Source organism: Hylobates moloch, unplaced genomic scaffold, assembly GCF_009828535.3.
Source record: "Hylobates moloch isolate HMO894 unplaced genomic scaffold, HMol_V3 SCAFFOLD_14, whole genome shotgun sequence".
Lineage (NCBI taxonomy): Eukaryota > Metazoa > Chordata > Mammalia > Primates > Hylobatidae > Hylobates > Hylobates moloch.
The window spans coordinates 12,545,443-12,564,465 of NW_026652289.1; the positions used below are offsets into that span (position 1 = coordinate 12,545,443).

General features: G+C 42.6%; 1 protein-coding gene across 1 annotated transcript in view; it reads left to right on the forward strand.

Annotated features, from left to right (window-relative positions):
• The window catches only part of GART (phosphoribosylglycinamide formyltransferase, phosphoribosylglycinamide synthetase, phosphoribosylaminoimidazole synthetase), a 39,867-nt gene extending 21,522 nt beyond the window's left edge, over positions 1 to 18,345 (forward strand). The window contains exons 12-21 of the mRNA XM_058427188.1: positions 479 to 596; positions 940 to 1,138; positions 3,874 to 4,125; positions 4,342 to 4,494; positions 10,247 to 10,453; positions 12,381 to 12,518; positions 16,180 to 16,310; positions 16,584 to 16,725; positions 17,756 to 17,871; positions 17,966 to 18,345. Coding sequence (XP_058283171.1) covers positions 479 to 596; positions 940 to 1,138; positions 3,874 to 4,125; positions 4,342 to 4,494; positions 10,247 to 10,453; positions 12,381 to 12,518; positions 16,180 to 16,310; positions 16,584 to 16,725; positions 17,756 to 17,871; positions 17,966 to 18,157 — 1,648 coding nt within the window. The 3' untranslated portion in view covers positions 18,158 to 18,345. The remainder of the gene's footprint in view (positions 1 to 478; positions 597 to 939; positions 1,139 to 3,873; positions 4,126 to 4,341; positions 4,495 to 10,246; positions 10,454 to 12,380; positions 12,519 to 16,179; positions 16,311 to 16,583; positions 16,726 to 17,755; positions 17,872 to 17,965) is intronic.
• The last annotated feature ends 678 nt before the right edge of the window (positions 18,346 to 19,023 follow it).

Sequence of the window (19,023 nt, forward strand, 5' to 3'; positions counted from 1 at the left end):
CCCACCACCATGCCCAGCTAATTTTTTTGTATTTTTAGTAGAGATGGGGTTTCACCGTGTTAGCCAGGATGGTCTCAATCTCCTGACCTCGTGATCCCGCCTGCCTCGGCCTCCCAAAGTGCTGAGATTACAGGGGTGAGCCACTGCACCCGGCCTTAATTACTTTCTTAATCAATTCTTTGAGCACATGATGCAATCTCTCATACTCAGGAAGGGCATCTCTTGTTTCAACCATTCTTATGAAGAAGTGGTATGTATATACATGTTTAACCTATTAACATGTTACATGTTAATCTGTTAAATGATTACATTCTCCCAGTTGATTTATGTCATCTCTGAGAACAGCTGTTCCAATCATCTATTTCTTCCAGAAGTACATCTCACAGGCTGCTAAATATACTGATTTTTTTTAAACTAGTAGACATTTAAATAATTACATGTTTAATCTATTAAAATGTAGCAAGTAATTAATTTCTTCTCCAACAGGCTGTAAAGTTGATCTTGGAGGTTTTGCTGGTCTTTTTGATTTAAAAGCAGCTGGTTTCAAAGATCCCCTTCTGGCCTCTGGAACAGATGGCGTTGGAACTAAACTAAAGGTAATCAGACACCCTTGTGAATAAAGGCCTTTTAGGAAAGACGAGGAAATTTATATCAAATATATATTTTTCTTCTCTTGACATATATGAGCTAAAAAGGACCATACCAAATAACCATGTAAAATGGCTAAAATATCTGCACATTTCTAATAACAAATTATTATTTAGATTATATTTGGATGGAAGGGTACTTTAGAGGATAAAAGGGGGTACTTTTAGACCAAGTAGTTTGTCAGAATTTCGTGTTCTTTTGTTTTTAGGTGTTAAGAGCAGCTAGCCAAATGGATAAGATACAATTTTGAACTTATTCCCTAATGTGGATGTTTATATTGTTCTTACATAGATTGCCCAGCTGTGCAATAAACATGATACCATTGGTCAAGATTTGGTAGCAATGTGTGTTAATGATATTCTGGCACAAGGAGCAGAGCCCCTGTTCTTCCTTGATTACTTTTCCTGTGGAAAACTTGACCTCAGTGTAACTGAAGCTGTTGTTGCTGGAATTGCCAAAGCTTGTGGAAAAGCTGGATGTGCTCTCCTTGGTATGATCAGCCATTTTAATCAATAACATGTCATTCTTCTTTTTGTGTTTTAGCCCTACTAAAAATGTGATCAATGCCAATGTAGCTAGCAAGAGAGACTGTATATCACAAGATGCAGCAAATGAAATGTAGGTAAAACTACCTGAATTAAATTTAGAGCCTGCAACCTTCAAAGCCCTCCTCAAGGGTTTGTCCACTAGACCCGTACTCCTAAACTGTCAGGCAGGCCTTATCTTTCTTCCCAATTTTTGGCCACCTTTTAACATCCCCATCAGTCTCAGTAGCCTCCTCAACAAACAGGTCTAGGAGTTATTTCCTCCTTATGACCCCACGGTACAGGCAGATGGGTTCCTGGCATTCCGGATCTTAACTAAAGCCAAATTTTCCCATAGAGTGACATAAATAATAATATACACCCAAGTTTTATAGAAGTATCTTTATATATGAAATGTTTGAGCAAAATGAATCTGTAGGTTGATCAAGGAACAAAACAACCTCTTTTTTTTATTTAAAAAAAAAGGGGGGGTCTCTCTGTCACCCAGGTTGGAGTGCAGTGGTTCAATCACAGCTCACTGCAGCCTTGACCTCCTGGGTTCAAGGGATCCTCCTGCTTCAGCCTCCCAAGTAGTTGGGAACTACAGGCATGTGTCACCAACCCAGCTAATTTTTTTTACTTTTTGTAGAGATGGGGTTTTGCCATGTTGCCCAGGCTGGTCTTGAATTGCTGGGCTCAAGCTCTCTGCCCATCGCAGCCTCCCAAAGACACTGCCTCTTTTTTTTTTTTTTTTTGAGACAGAGTCTCGCTCTGTCACCCAGCCTGGAGTGCAGTGGCACGATCTTCGCAATCTTGGCTCACTGCAAGCTCCGCCTCCCGGGTTCACACCATTCTCCTGCCTCAGCCTCCCAAGTAGCTGGGACTACAGGTGCCTGCCACCACGCCTGGCTAATTTTTTCTATTTTTCAGTAGAGACGGGGTTTCACCGTGTTAGCCAGGATGGTCTCAATCTCCTGACCTCGTGATCCGCCTGCCTCAGCCTCCCAAAGTGCTGGGATTACAGGCATGAGCCACCGTGCCCGGCCAGAAACTGCCTCTTTTATATGACCATTTAAACCAGAAATTGTGCCATCTTGCGTCTCCGCATGTGTGCACCTAATCTCAGCTGGTCTACCCAGGACCCCTTGAGCACCAACCCTAGTCCTCCACATGACCCTTTTCCACTCTGACAAGATGAAAGAAACAACCAAATTGCAGGCACAATTGCGTAATGATGGAAAAGACAGAAAGAAGGTGGTTCAGCTACAGCAGATGATAAAAACTTCAGTTCTCCTTAAGAAGTTAAGGGTAAACAATATCTCTGGTATTGAAGAGGTGAGTATGTTTTCAAATGAAGACCAGTGATCCACTTTAACAACCTAAAATGCTGGTAGCATTTCTCTGGGGCAGTGAACACTTTCACCATTACAGGCCATGCTGAGACAAAGCAGCTGACAGAAATGCTACCAGCATCTTAAACCAGCTTGGTGCAGACAATCTGACTAGTTTAAGGAGACCGACTGAAGCTCTGCCCAAATAGTCTGTGGATGGAAAAGCACTCCTTGCTACTGGAGGGGATGGTGATGAAGTTCCAGATCTTGTGAGGAGTTTTGATGAGGCTACTAAGAATGAGGCAAATTGAACTGAGTCAACTTCTGAAGAAGAAAAAATGTGAAGTAACTAGGAGCTGCTATTTTACATTATGACTGCTTTCTAAAATTGATTATGGATCTGATAAAATCTAGATCTCTAATATTTTAAGCCCCATTCCCCTTGGACACTGCAGCTCTTTTCAGTTTTTCCTTATACACAATTTATTCTTTTTTTTTTCTTTTTGAGATGGAGTCTTGCTCTGTGTCCCAGGCTGGAGTGCAGTGGCACAATCTCGGCTCGCTGCAACCTCCACCTCCCGGGTTCAAGCAATTCTCCTGTCTCATCCTCCCAAGTAGCTGGGATTACAGGCATAAGCCACCACACCGGGCTAATTTTTGTGTTTTTAGTAGAGACAGGGTTTCGCCATGTTGGCCGGGATAGTCTCGAGCTCCTGACCTGATCCACCTGCCTCGGCCTCCCAAAGTGCTGGGATTACAGGTGTGAGCCACGATGCCCAGCCCACAATTTATTCTTTGTAGCTAATTAAGCTAAAGAAGCCTGGGAATAAAGTTTGAAACAAAAATTGCCTTTCAACCACCATTTAGAACACAGTTTCTTATTCGGAGTCTGCCTATACCTTATATCTTGACATGATATAATTTTAAGTAAAATGCTATACTTTTTAAGCTGGGGTATTTGGAGTTGGGCAGTCCTAGTTAAGTCACTTCTTTAAGGCTGTATCATCACCTGAAAAATGGGCTGATTATAAAGATCAAATACATATGAAAGCAGTTTTGAAACTAAACAGCTATGGAAATGATGTTATATTCAACTGAGCATTCATTCTGTGAAAGCAGTGGTGTTTGGAGGCTGCATATATACTTGTAGAGGTGTCACCTAATCTCATCCTTAGTGGAAACAAGTGCTATTTCTCCTGAAATCATGCTTGGTGGAAAGTTCTGTTAGACTGCTGGTAGAGTACATTTTCTTAAATGTTTGCAAGACATAGCCATGTGTTAATTGTTCATGTTAAGAGTAGCCTGTGCCACTGTTTCCTAGACAGATTTATAAATACTCTGATTTCTTTGTTCTTGTCTTATCCCACCAGGAGGTGAAACAGCAGAAATGCCTGACATGTATCCACCTGGAGAGTATGACCTAGCTGGGTTTGCCGTTGGTGCCATGGAGCGAGATCAGAAACTCCCTCACCTAGAAAGAATCACTGAGGGTGATGATGTTGTTGGAATAGCTTCATCTGGTCTTCATAGCAATGGATTTAGCCTTGTGAGGAAAATCGTGGCAAAATCTTCCCTCCAGTACTCCTCTCCAGCGCCTGATGGTTGTGGTGACCAGACTTTAGGTAAACTCCCTCATGTTTAAACTGTCCTGCTTGGAAATGCCTGAGCAAGCGTTTAGTGGTTTTAGTCTCTCATTACTTAGAGCTAAAAGGGAATGAATTACCTTGGTTTGCTACTTGGTCATTATTGTAGAGCTGGTGTCATTCTCCAGAGTTAATTTTTATGTTTTGGTTTTCTATTCATAGGCTAAGTTTTTGTCTTCTCTCTTCAACATACAGGGGACTTACTTCTCACACCTACCAGAATCTACAGCCATTCACTGTTACCCGTCCTACGTTCAGGACATGTCAAAGCCTTTGCCCATATTACTGGTGGAGGATTACTAGAGAACATCCCCAGAGTCCTCCCTGAGAAACTTGGGGTAGATTTAGGTAAGATCACTAAAACGAACTTCTGTTCAGGAAATTGCTAAGGAAAAGAATGCATTGTGCGAGAAAACTCTGGGTAGTTAGTGTACACATGATTACACATGGAAAATTCTTAATCATTGGGGGTTTTGGGAGGGAAAAACTCGTTGACCCTTTTCTATCTCCTTTTGCTTCATTATCTGTATTTATAAGACATAAAATATTGTCATGCAATTGACTTACATAAAGTTGAAGTGCTCTAAGTGGGTCCTCCAAGGGGATTGGTAACTTCAAGCTCTATTAAGATGGAGCCCTACACACCAGGAAAGGAAATATTAGCTATTAAGTAATCCATATGTGAGATAAAAGGACCTAAATCAAGGCATAGAGAAGGGAGGCACATTGGAGAATCATTTTTTGCTTAGAAGTAAAAAAGAAGTCTCAGGTTTCTAGTTAAGCAGGTGAGTAGGTGGTAACATCATTAACATAGGAAGAAGAGTAAGCTTGGAGTAGAAGGTTTCAAAATCTTCAGTGTGTTTATTCCAAGGTGACTGTGAGCAGAAGTTGAAGTCATGCTGAAGATAAATTGGGTGGTTATTTGCACATAGTAATAGTTATAGCCAAGAGAATGAGGGAGACCAAAAGGTTGTTTCTCAAAGTAGAGTGACTGAAAAGAACAGTCCAAAGCAGAGGGTAAACCATGTAAAAGTATTATCATAAAACCAACATGGGATTTTTTTCTTTTCTTTTTTTTTTCTTTAAACAGTCTCACTCTGTAGCCCAGGCTGGAGTATAGGGGTGCGATCTCGGCTCACTGCAAACTCCGCCTCCTGGGTTCAAGCGATTCTCCTGCCTCAGCCTCCCAAGTAGCTAGGATTACAGGCACCCACCACCATGCCCAGCTAATTTTTGTATTTTCAGTAGAGACAGTGTTTCACCTTGTTGGCCAGGCTGGTTTCGAATTCCTGACCTCAAGTGATCTGCCCGCCTCAGCCTCCCAAAGTGCTGGGATTACAGGCATGAGCCACCGCGCCCGGCCCCAAGGTAGGATTTTAACGTGACAGTGGTCCGCAGTGTCAGGTACAGCACAGAAATCTAGAATAAGCACTAGAAAAAGACCAGTGTATTTTAGAGTTAGGTCAAAAGACAGTTTGCTGGACATAGATACCACCCACTAGATTGTTGTGGCAGAGTTGTGGAGACAGTGGGTAGAGATTTCTGTTTGAAGAAACATACTGGTAAAAGGGAAGTGGAATAATTTTATGCATGCAGCAAAAGTAAGGGACAGAGTCATCGCTCCCTGTGTTCTTTTTTGTTTTTTTTTGAAATTCGTTTTTGTTTTGTTTTGTTTTGTTTTTTGAGACGGAATCTCACTCTGTCGCCAGGCTGGAGTGCAGTGGCGCAATCGCGGCTCACTGCAACCTCCGCCTCCCGGATTCAAGTGATTCTCCTGCCTCCGCCTCCCAAGTAGCTGGGACTACAGGCGCCCGCCACCACGCTTGGCTAATTTTTGTATTTTTAGTAAAGACGGTGTTTCACCATGTTGGCCAGGATGGTCTCAATCTCTTGACCTCATGATCCACCCGCCTCGGCCTCCCAAAGTGCTGGGATTACAGGCATGAGCCACTGTGCCCGGCCCCTCCCTTCCTTGTTTTTGTAAAATAAAGTCAGAGAAGCTTTTCTAGCTATAGTCAACTAATACACATTGGTTTGAAGGAGTAGAAACTGAGGGAGTTTACATAAAATAGCTTCCCCGTGAAGTATTAGTGAGATGAGCAGGCCTGGGGTGGGAGCTTGAAGAGAGGAGCAGATAAAGCAGTCAAGATCAAACAGGAATGAGACAGCGAGCAGAACTGAAGGCACAGGTGAAGGTGAAGCTGCTAATGTAGTTTTTCTCCCAGAGTAAAAGCATGTATATAGTCTTGAACCAAGAACAGAAAAAAAAATAGGTTAGGTTGATCCAGCTGAACTAAGCAGGTATTGGGGTCATTCATTGGGGAGAAGTAGTCAGAGTGATAGAGGTGAGTAGATATGGTGAGCTAACCCAAGAGTCAGAGCATATGTGAAGCTCGGGGAGAACTGATGACTCAGAGGTAGGTTGTATGGAAGTGAGGAAATCGGCAAGGGAAGCTGGGAGAGGGGTCAGATGGGATTTCAGCCTAGTCAGGGAAGCAAAACAGACAGGCCAGGCTAGGCTGAGTGGGAGTCTCTTCCAGGTCCATGGACTGAGCATAGTAAGGAGTTGAAGGATTCACAGGAGGGTGAAACTAGTGGTTCAAGACATTCCTGGCTAGAAATGCTTTCTGGTGTGAGCATATATAAGAACCTTAATAAGTAGTTCATTCATCATCCTTTTCAAATAGTTAAAAACAGTGGCCTGCTGATGAATGGGGAAAGGAGGCAGGACTGATTTGTGCATTTGCCAGTTTTTGTGGTATAAATACTCCCATCATAGCTGCTTTAAAAATGGCTGTTTAACAGTCTCTACAAGCTGGCTCTAGCACACCACTAGTTAAAAACAACGTAGTAGTCACCTCATTAAGAAACTGAAAGTGATATAGCCATATTCCTGAAAGCAGTTATATTTTGAGTTACACAAATGTCTGTATTCCAATAAAAGCCATTGCACAATTCCTTGCATCAGCCTCGAAAGTTTCTTCCAGGAATCATACTTTGACAATAGATTTAAGTAAGGACTTCTGGGGGTTTTGTTTTGTTTGTTTTTTATTGAGACAGAGTGTTACTCTGTCGCCCCAACTGGAGTTCAGTGGTGCGATCACAGCTCACTGTTGCCCCAACGTCCTGGGTTCAAGTGATCTTCCGACCTCAGCCTCCTAAATAGCTGGGACCACAGGTACACGCCACCACACTTGGCTATTTTTTGTATTTTTAGTAGAGACGGGGTTTCACCACATTGCCCAGGCTGATCTCAAACTCCTTAGCTCAGAGCAATCTGCCCATCTCAGCCTCCCAAAGTGCCGGGATTACTGGCATGAGCTACCACACCCGGCCAGGACTTTTCAACATTAAAATTGCAACTTACATTATTCATGAAGTACTTGTTCATTTATAGAAACTATACTCTTAGTCTGCCAGTGTTTTTTCCTATAAATACTTTGTAAAACTTCACTAAAACAAGTTCATAACTTGGTAATCTGCTACTTGCCCTGCCATTAAATATGTCATCACTATCTACTTGTCTTAGTAGCATCATTTTTGATAACAAGTATTCCATTTTATAGATGTACCACTAGTTTTAAGTTGCTATTCACTTTTAACTGTTGAGAGCATAGTGAACAATGTAGTTACTAAATCTTACGAGCTCAACTATTAAGAATGGACCTTTCCCAGCTATTATAAATGGAATTGAATCTAAGAGTCATGGGCATGTGATTCATTTTTATTTTTATTTATTTATTTTTTTGAGACAGAGTCTCACCCTGTCTCCCAGGCTGGAGTGCAGTAGTGCGATCTCGGCTCACTGCAACCCCCACCTCCTGGGTTCAAGCGATTCTCCTGCCTCAGCCTCCCGAGTAGCTGGGATTACAGATGTGCGTCACCATGCCCAGCTAATTTTTGTATTTTCAGTAGAGGTGGGGTTTCATCATGTTGGCCAGGCTGGTCTCGAACTCCTGACTTCGTGATCCACAGGCCTCGGCCTCCCAAAGTGCTGAGATTACAGGCGTGAGCCACCACACCCGGCCTCATTTTTAAAATTGTATCAACTCCAGGCTGGGCATGGTGGCTCACCCCTGTAATTCCAGCACTTTGGGAGGCTGAGGTGGGTGGATCCCCTGAGGTCAGGAGTTCAAGACCAGCCTGGCCAGCATGATTAAACCCTTTCTCTACTAAAAATACACACACACACACAAATAACCAAGTGTGGTAGCACATGCCTATAATCCCAGCTACTCGGGAGGCTGAGGCATGAGAATAGCTTGAACCCAGGAGGCGGAGGTTGCAGTGAGTCGAGATCACGCCATTGCACTCTAGCCTAAAAAACAGAGAGAGAGACTGTCTCCAAAAAAAAAAAAAAGTGCCAGGCTCAGTGGCTCACGCCTGTAATCCCAGCACTTTGGGAGGCCGAGGCGGGCAGATCACAAGGTCAGGAGATCAAGACCATCCTGGCTAACACGGTGAAACCCCGTCTCTACCAAAAATACAAAAAATTAGCCGGGCGTGGTGGCGGGCTCCTGTAGTCCCAGCTACTCGGGAGGGTGAGGCAGGAGAATGGCATGAACCTGGGAGGCAGAGCTTGCAGTGAGCCGAGATCGCACCACTGCACTCCAGCCTGGGTGACAGGGCGAGACTCTGTCTCAAAAAAAAAAAAAAAAAAAAAAAAAAGTTGCATCAACTCCAAAGTATTAAAAAACTGATTATCAGCTGAGCATGATGGCTCATGCCTATAATCCCAGCGCTTTGGGAGGCTGAGGCAGAAGAATTACATGAGCCCAGGAGGTCAAAACTAGACTGGGCAACATGGTAAGACCCTGTCTCTACAAAAAAAAAATTTTTAAATAGCCAGTCATGGTGTCGCATGCCTGTAGTCCCAGCTACTCAGGAGGCTGAAGTGAGAAGATCACTTGAGCCTGGGAGATCAAGGCTACAGTGAGCCACGTACATGCCACTGCACTCCAGCCTGGGCAACAGAGCCAGATCCTGTCTCAAAAAAAAAAAATTATCCAATAAATAAATTAAATAAATAGGCAGAACTAATAGTAAACCTTATTATTTAATAAAAAGCTAAGTTCACATTGGCTTCCCTTTCTTAAGAGCATCATAAATAATTTAATTCAGTATAGTTTTTTAAAAAAATCAGATCCCATAATCATAGATTCCAAAGAACTATCCAGATTCTTTTTAAATTCAGAAATGTGTGTGTGTGTATAGGCCTTTACCTAAAAATTTTTATTAGAGATTTTTGTTGTATTATTTGTGATAAGAGAGAATGTTTTTTTTGTTTTTTTTTTTTTAACGTGAGTCGGAGTCTCCAGGCTGGAGTGCAGTGGTACTATCTTGGCCCACTGCAACCTCCACCTCCCAGGTTTCAGTGATTCTCCTGCCTCAGCCTCCTGAGTAGCTGGGACTACAGGCATGCGCCACCACGCCCAGCTAATTATTGTATTTTTAGTAGAGAAGGGGTTTCACCATCTTGGCCAGGATGGTCTCGATCTCCTGACCTCGTGATCCACCCACCTCGGCCTCCCGAAGTGTTGGGATTATAGGCATGAGCAACCACGCCCGGCCGAGAGAATGTATTCTTATAGCAGACCTAGGAAGTCTAAATTTTAAAACAAATGAGAGGGAGAGGGTGTTGATCTGCCTTCCATTAATATAACTTTTCTTGAGGAGTGTATGCATTTTCTCTAAATATGTAGATAAGCCATCTAGTTTTGCATTGTACTTTGGGTGCATTTTGGTCATCGCAAAGACTCAGCCAAACATTCACAAAAGGATGGTATACTGGCCTTTGCTGGAATTCAGCTACTAGCTCATCTGATCCATTAGGGAATGTCTAAGGGTCTAGTTAGTTAATGTAGCACAAAACCTCACTCAATTGTGAGTACTGGCCAAGTGTGTCAACAAAAAAATGTTCTTAATGTCTAAGGTACAAATGGATCCCCAAATAAAAAGTTCTCAGAGGCCAGTTTATAGTTTTACCCTACATAAAACAGCAGTGCCCGATTATAATTTCTATATATTTGAATATGTGCATACTTTTGTACTTTGTGTGAGAAGGTAGGAAAATCAAACAATTCGTGTCTATTTTTTTCAGATGCCCAGACCTGGAGGATCCCCAAGGTCTTCTCATGGTTACAGCAGGAAGGACACCTCTCTGAGGAAGAGATGGCCAGAACATTTAACTGTGGGGTTGGCGCTGTCCTTGTGGTATCAAAGGAGCAGACAGAGCAGATTCTGAGGGATATCCAGCAGCACAAGGAAGAAGCCTGGGTGATTGGCAGTGTGGTTGCACGAGCTGAAGGTACTTGCTCCTTATTCATTTTTAGATATATAATTTTAGCTGTATAATTTTAGCTATACCTCAGCCTTGCTTCACAAGCTTTCTGCCCACCTTTTAATGCAGCCATTGCTATGGCAACTATCTTTACACAGATGTAACATGACAGCACCCACCCCAGCGATACCACGTATCTCTTCATTTCTGCCTCAGAACTCTGAGCATTCATGCATGCACAGCCACACCCCACAGGATCGCTTCCCAAAGTAATCTCCCTACACACAAGACCTCATGGCTCTGCTTTGTCACTCAGCTCGATTCAAGGAATAGCGAGCAAGCACCCTGACAAGTACTGTATCAGTCAGGACTCTGCGAGAAGTGCTAGAGCTTGGCAGAGGGGCAGAAAATCCACTCAGATTCACTAACAAAGATGTCACATGCTTGCTTTGGCAGCACACATACTAAAATTGGAACGATACAGAGAAGATTCACAAAAATAAAAAATAGAAAAAAAAAATGTCAGAGTTTGCTGACTTTACCTCTATCTGCCTTTCCTTCCTCTATTGTGTAGGATTCCTTTTTTTTTTTTTGAGATGGAGTCTCACTCTGTCACCCAGGCTGGAGTGCTGGAGTGCAGTGGCGCGATCTCAGCTCACTGCAAGCTCTGCCTCCCGGGTTCACGCCATTCTCCTGCCTCAGCCTCTCCGAGTAGCTGAGATTACAGGCGCCTGCCACCACGCCCGGCTAATTTTTTATATTTTTAGTAGAGATGGGGTTTCACCGTGGTCTCAATCTCCTGACCTCGTGATCCGCCCACCTCGGCCTCCCAAAGTGCTGGGATTACAAGCGTGAGCCACCGCGCCCAGCCAGGATTCATTTTCAAGCAGGTTCTCCAAATGCCAGAAAGATAACATCCTTCAGCTCACATTACAATAAGAAAGAGAGCGGTGGCTCACGCCTGTAATCCCAGCACTTTGGGAGGCCGAGGCAGGCGGATCACGAGGTCAGGAGATCGAGACCATCCTGGCTAAAACGGTGAAACCCCATCTCTACTAAAAATACAAAAAATTAGCCAGGCGTGGTGGCAGGTGGCTGTAGTCGCAGCTACTCGGGAGGCTGAGGCGGGAGAATGGCGTGAACCCGGGAGGCGGAGCTTGCAGTGAGCCGAGATTGCGCCACTGCACTCCAGCCTGGGCCACAGAGCGAGACTCTGTCTCAAAAAAAAAAAGAAAGACCCAGCTGGGCACGGTGGCTCACGCCTGTAATCCCAACACTTTGGGAGGCCGAGGCAGGTGGATCACAAGGTCAGGAGATCAAGACCATCCTGGCTAACTCGGTGAAACCCCGTCTCTACTAATAAATACAAAACATTAGCCGGGCATGGTGGCGGGCGCCTGTAGTCCCAGCTACTCAGGAGGCTGAGGCAGGAGAATGGTGTGAACCTGGGAGGCGGAGCTTGCAGTGAGCTGAGATCGCGCCACTGCACTCCAGCCTGGGCAACAGAGCGAGACTCCGTCTCAAAAAGAAAAAAAAAGAGAGACCCTCTCTTTCTTAACATTGCATGTCAAGCCTTTAAATGGCTTTGCTGGGTCACATGCTTATCCCCGAGACCAGGAGATCATGGCACTACTGTGGGTGGTCTCACTAGGAGGATTTGGGGAGTAGGGGCAGAATACTGGCAGGCAGTCATATATATCCATCCACTGTGTGCTTCAAGATAGTGATGTGATCTGCCGCTTTTAGTTGAAGTAATTACATATGTTCACCTTTTGGAAGTTTTTATGAATGAGTAGTGTTAAGTGATACAAATGTGTTGTTCATTTTAGTCCTTGCATTATCTTATTTTCAGGATAAAATATACCCTAAAGTTTTCATAAAATATTTTTCTTTCCATTATTCCTGTTAATTCACAATTGTTCTTTATTTATTTATGGATATGTTTGAAATGAAGGTTCCCCACGTGTGAAAGTCAAGAATCTGATTGAAAGCATGCAAATAAATGGGTCAGTGTTGAAGAATGGCTCCCTGACAAATCATTTCTCTTTTGAAAAAAAAAAGGCCAGAGTGGCTGTCTTAATATCTGGAACAGGTGAGATGTGGCTTCCTCTTCACTGTAGAGCTGTTGACTGCCGTTCCTTTCCTCCCTGCACTCTTATGAGATTGTAAGGATACTCTCGGCAGAGTCCAGGGACTGGGGGGAGTCATGAGGGTTGTCTTTGTCTTTTCAGCGTTCTTAGTCTTTCCACTTTTCTTAGGAATTTGAGACAGCTCCCAAAGAAAAAAGTAAAGGATGTCAGAAAGCTGGTTAAAGAGAAACCAGAAAAGATAGAAGTTCCAGCTCATTTTGTATCATAGCTTTGTTGTTGAAAAGTCTGAGAACAATTGAGGAATTTTTATTGTTATATTATTAATAAGAAGAAGTTTATGTTTGACCTTTATGGATAGAGGGGTAAAGTAGTAAGAGTATTGTATTCTCTCAGATGGATGTAGCCTGATTTTTTTCCCTCTATTGTAAGTAACACTGCTATCAACATTCTTGCAGATATTCAGTATGTTCTTAAATGCATATGTGATTTTTATTTGATGGCCCAGATCATAATGATTCTTTTTGAGACAGTCTTGCTGTGTTGCCCAGGCTAGAGTACAGTAGCTATTCACAGATGCAGTCATAGTACACTGCAGCTTCCAGCTCTGGCCTCAAGCAATCCTTCCACCTTATTAGCCCCCTGAGTAGCTGGGACTGCAGGCATGCAGCACCACACCCAGCTCTAATATTTCTTCAGGATTCATTCCCAGAAGTTTAATTGCTTTACAGGTCGATCTTAAGGTTTTAATGTATTTTAGGCCCAAGTTGATAATAAAGCAAAGAAACTATTGTAAGGTGCAGCCATAAAAAAGAATAAAACCACATCATTTGCAGCAATATGGATGGAACTGGAGGCCATTATCTTGAGTGAACTGCCTCAGAAACAGAAAACCAGATATTACATGTTCTCACTTATGAGTGGGAGCTAAACAGTGGGTACATGTGGACATAAAGATAAAAACAATAGGGCCGGGCACTGTGGCTTACGCCTGTAATCCTCACACTTTGGGAGGCTGAGGCAGGTGGATCACGAGGTCAAGAGATCGAGACCAGCCTGGCCAACATGGGGAAACCCTGTCTCCACTAAAAATACAAAAATTAGCTGGGCATGGTGGCGCGCGCCTATAGTCCCAGCTACTCTGGAGGCTGAGACAGGAGAATTGCTTGAACCCTGGAGACGGAGATTGCAATGAGCTGAGATTGCACCACTGTACTCCATCCTGGAGACAGAGCAAGACTCCATCTCAAAAAAAAAAGATGGAAACAATAGATACAAAACAGGGAAGTGTGGGAGAAGGGGTGAGGGTTGAAAATTTTTCTATCAGGTATAATGTTCACTATTTAGGTAATAGCTACACTAGAAGCCCAATCCCCACCATTATACAACATTCCCATGTAATAAATAAGCGTGTGTACCCCCGAATCTAATTTTTTTTTTTTTTAAAGAAACTATTGTAAGAGTCATAGCATAGTGGTTTGTTCTTGAGTAGGTCAGTTTTTCTTGCTTAATTAAGCAGCTTATTTCTCATCAGTCAGTTTTGACATAATGTTATACTGTTTCTACTACAATGCTAGATGACAAGATACAGAATTTGTAGGAGCAATTACATATCCTAGGAGCAATTACATATCCTAAACCACATCATTTGCAGCAATATGGATGGAACTGGAGGCCATCCAGGAATATCTGTGCTTTTCACAATCTATTAATCCATTATCCCAAGAGGAAGGGAATTTTTTTAATTTTTAATTTGTATGGGTACATGTTAGGTATATATATTTATGGGGTACATGAGATCTTTTGATACAGCCATACAACCTGTAATAATCACATCCCGGTAAATGGGGTATTCATCACCTCAAGCCTTTATTCTTTCTTTGTGTTACAAACAATCCAATTATTTTATTTCAGTTTTTTTTTTGTTTTTGTTTTTGAGATAGAGTCTCACTCTGTCGCCCAGGCTGGAGTGCAGTGGCGCAATCTCGGCTCACTGCAAATTCTGCCTCCCAGTTTCAAGCAATTCTTCTGTCTCAGCCTCCTGAGTAGCTGGGATTACAGGTACCTGCCACCATGCCTGGCTAATTTTTTGTATTTTTAGTAGGGATGTGGTTTCATCATGTTGGCCAGGCTGATCAGGCTGGTCTTGAACTCTTGACCTCAGGATGATCCGCCTGCCTTGGCCTCCCAAAGTGCTGGGATTATAGGTGTGAGCCACCACATCCAGCCTCTTCCAGTTATTTTAAAATGTGTAATAAATTATTGTTGACTATAGTCACCCTGTTATGCTATCAAACACTAGATTTTGTTCATTCTAACTATATTTTTGTACCCATTAGCATCCCCTCTCCCCGTCTCTCCCACTACCCTTCTAGCCTCTGGTAACCATCATTGCACTATCATCATGAGTTCAACTGTTTTAATTTTTAGCTCCCACAAATAAGTGAGAACATGTGAGGGTTGTCTTTCTGTGCCTGAGTTATTTCACTTAACTTAATGACCATCCATGTTGTTGCAAATAACAGGATCTCATTCTTTTTTATGGCTGAATAGTACTCCGTTGTGTGATGTACCACATTTTCTTTATCCATTTGTCTGCTGATAAACATTTAGGTTGCTTCCAAATCTTGGCTATGGAGAACATGAAACTGCAGATATCTCTTTGATACACTGGTTTTTTTCTTTTGGGTATATACCTAGCAATGGGATTGCTGGATCATATGGTAGCTCTTTTTTTTAATTTTTGAGGACCCTTCAAGCTGTTCTCCATAATAATTGTACTAATTTACATTCCCAATAGTGTGTGATGGTTCCCTTTTCTCCACATCTTCACCAGCGTGTTATTGCCTGTCTTTTGGATAAAAGCCATTTTAACTGGGGCAAGACAATATGTCATTATAGTTTTGATTTGCATTTCTCTGATGATCAGTGACATTGAGCACCTTTTTATATGCCTGTTTGCAATTTGTGTGTTTTCTTTTAAGAAATGTCTATTCAGATATTTTGCCCATTTTTAATCAGAGTATTAGATTTTTCCCCAATGAATTGTTTAAGCTCCTTGTATATTCTGGTTATTAATCCCTTGTCAGATGGGTAGTTTGCACATATTTTCTACCATTCTGTGGGTTGTCTCCTTACTTTGTTGTTTGTTTCCATTGCTATACAGAAGCTTTTTCCATATTTACTTTAGTTGCCTGTGCCAAGAGAAAGGGAATTTAGAAGCCTCACATATTACCAGTCTTTTCCAAGACATTTATTCAGAAAATTTGACCGTCCCTATTCAAAATGGCACATCTCTTTTTTTAAGAAGTATGAGGCTGGGTGCGGTGGTTCACGCCTGTAATCCCAACTTTGGGAGGCCAAGGTGGGCAGATCACCTGATGTCAGGAGTTCCAGACGAGCCTGGCCAACATGGTGAAACCCCGTCTCTACTAAAAATAGAAAAATTAGCCAGGTATGGTGGCGGACTCCTGTAATCTCAGCTACTCGGGAGGCTGAGGCAGGAGAATTGCTTGAACCCGGGAGGCGGAGCTTGCAGTGAACCCAGATCGTGCCACTGCAACTCCCAGCCTGGGCGACAGAGTGAGACTCCCTCTCAAAAAAAAAAAAAAAAAAAAGAAGAAGAAGAAGAAGTATGAGCTCACTGCTGTTTTTCTCCCTTCTCAGGATCGAACCTGCAAGCACTCATAGACAGTACTCGGGAACCAAATAGTTCTGCACAAATCGATATTGTTATCTCCAACAAAGCCGCAGTAGCTGGGTTAGATAAAGCGGAAAGAGCTGGTATTCCCACTAGAGTAAGTTACTTGGGAAAATATCTTTCCTGTGGGCATGTTTAAGCTTGTTATCTGCCCTCACAGGACCCTGGTCTATGGGCACTTGTTCTTTGGACTTCGCTATTTTGGGTGGGTGCTGGGCTTGCCTTCTCCTTCATCCTGTCCCTTTCTTAATAATCTCTCTATCAGGTATATCTTTACAAGGAAGTGAAGTATGGTCTGTGTAAAGGTTGAGTTTTTAATTATTTTTGGTAATTCATTGAAAAGGGTTGTGCTTATCTTTTTCTATTACAGGTAATTAATCATAAATTGTATAAAAATCGTGTAGAATTTGACAGTGCAATTGACCTAGTCCTTGAAGAGTTCTCCATAGACATAGTCTGTCTTGCAGGATTCATGAGAATTCTTTCTGGCCCCTTTGTCCGAAAGTGGAATGGTAAGCAAAAATTATTTGACATCACATTGGGAAATCAATTGAAAATGGTCTCCAGAACAGATAACTTGCCAAACAATCCCAGTAGTGAACACCCATCCCAGAAATCCAACTCCTTTTTGACTGTGATATTTTATTTAACACAGGTCACAGTTTAATTTCCTTTGTTTCACACTAAAGAATGACCCAATGATGATTTATTAACCTGCTCTCTATCCATTTACTTTGGCTTGCTGTAATTAATCACTTTTTCTAATGTAGCTTAGTTTTGTTTCACATTACTACAAAGATAATAGTTCATCTTCTGAATAAATATTCAGAAGACCTTCCTTTATTTGTTTGGAAGCAAAAGAGAGTGATTCCGTATATCCCAAAATGAAGACTCCATCCTCTCTTAGGAAGCATAGACCATTGCCAGGAGTTGGCAAGGAGGAGGTTATTGCCAGAAAACACATACTATCTATGTTACTGCCTTCTTCCCAAAAGCCTTGACTGCATCCTGTTTGTGTATGTGTGCACACAGTTGGTCAATAAATGCATTTTCCCTCCAAAGAGTTTATGTATTCTTAGGTGAATGTAGTTAGAGCACTTGTGGTGTGATATAAAATAGACAATGCCTTTGGTGACATGAGCCACACGGAACTAATCTAGCATCTGTCTGGTGGACAGGTCACTTTGTGGTTAGAAGTCAAGCACATAGATGCTATGTAAGAACCTCTTGCTTATTTTTAATAGTATGTGCCAGCAACAAGCTGGTATTCAGCTTGAACTCCCCACCTTCCTGTCACCATGAGTGTCTGTTCAGAGCACCCCAGCATGCCTTTGGCTGTGCAAGGCAGGTACTTGCTGCTTCCAGGGCCTTCTTGGATGAGAACTTAATTCGTTTTACCTCATTTCTGTGTTTGGCAAAGAAAACATCCATCCCAGAAATCCAACTCCTGTTTGACTTCGGATCTAGACAGGAAAACGTATTCCTTTAACAGAATACCCAGGATTTTAAAATTCTGACCGCTATGCTTTTTTTAATTTTTAGGAAAAATGCTCAATATCCACCCATCCTTGCTCCCTTCTTTTAAGGGTTCGAATGCCCATGAGCAAGCCCTGGAAACCGGAGTCACAGTTACTGGGTGCACTGTACATTTTGTAGCTGTGAGTATGTCTTTTTCTACCAACAGTATTAGTAGTCAGATGTAAATTACACTGGCTAGAAGGTAATGTTCAAAACCTTTGCTTACTTTTCCAGGAAGATGTAGACGCTGGGCAAATTATTTTGCAAGAAGCTGTTCCCGTGAAGAGGGATGATACTGTCGCAACTCTTTCTGAAAGAGTAAAACTAGCAGAACATAAAATATTTCCTGCAGCCCTTCAGCTGGTGGCCAGTGGAACTGTACAGCTTGGAGAAAATGGCAAGATCTGTTGGGTTAAAGAGGAATGAACCCTTTTAATTCAGAAATGGGACCAGTTTTGAAAGAATTATTTGCTATTTGCATGGTGGTTTTTTATCATGGACTTGGCCCAAAAGAAAAACTGCTAAAAGATAAAAAAGACCTCGCCTTTACTTCATCTATTTTTTAATAAATAGACACTCATTAAAAACAAGACTAGTTAGTGCAGCATATCTGAGACATACAGTTTTCTTGGTCTTTTTTATGCTCTTTTTCTAACCGTCACCCCCCCCCCTTTTTTTTTTTTTTTTGGTATTGCCTGACAACATGACAAATCACCTCCATTTTTATAAGTTATATGTTTTCAGCTGGGCATGGTGGCTCATGCCTGTAATCCCAGCACTTTGGGAGGCCAAGGCAGGCGGATCATGAGGTCAGGAGATCGAGACTATCCTGGCTAACACAGTGAAATCCCATCTCTACTAAAAATACAAAAAATAGTTAGCTGAGCGTGGTGGCGCGCACCTGTAATCCCAGCTACTTGGGTAGCTGAGGCAGGAGAATCACTTGAACTCAGGAGGCGGAGGTTACAGTGAGCCAAGATCATGCCACTGCACTCCAGCCTGGGCAACAGAGTGAGACTTGTCTCAAAAAATAATAATAGACCAGGTGTGGTGGCTCACGCCTGTAATCCCAGTACTTTGGGAGGCCAAGGGGGCAGATCACGAGGTCAGGAGATCGAGACCATCCTGGCTAACATGGTGAAACCCCGTCTCTACTAAAAATACAAAAAAAAAGGCCAGGCGCAGTGGCTCACGCTTGTAATCCCAGCACTTTGGGAGGCCGAGGCGGACGGATCATGAGGTCAGGAGAGCGAGACCACGGTGAAACCCCGTCTCTACTAAAAATACAAAAA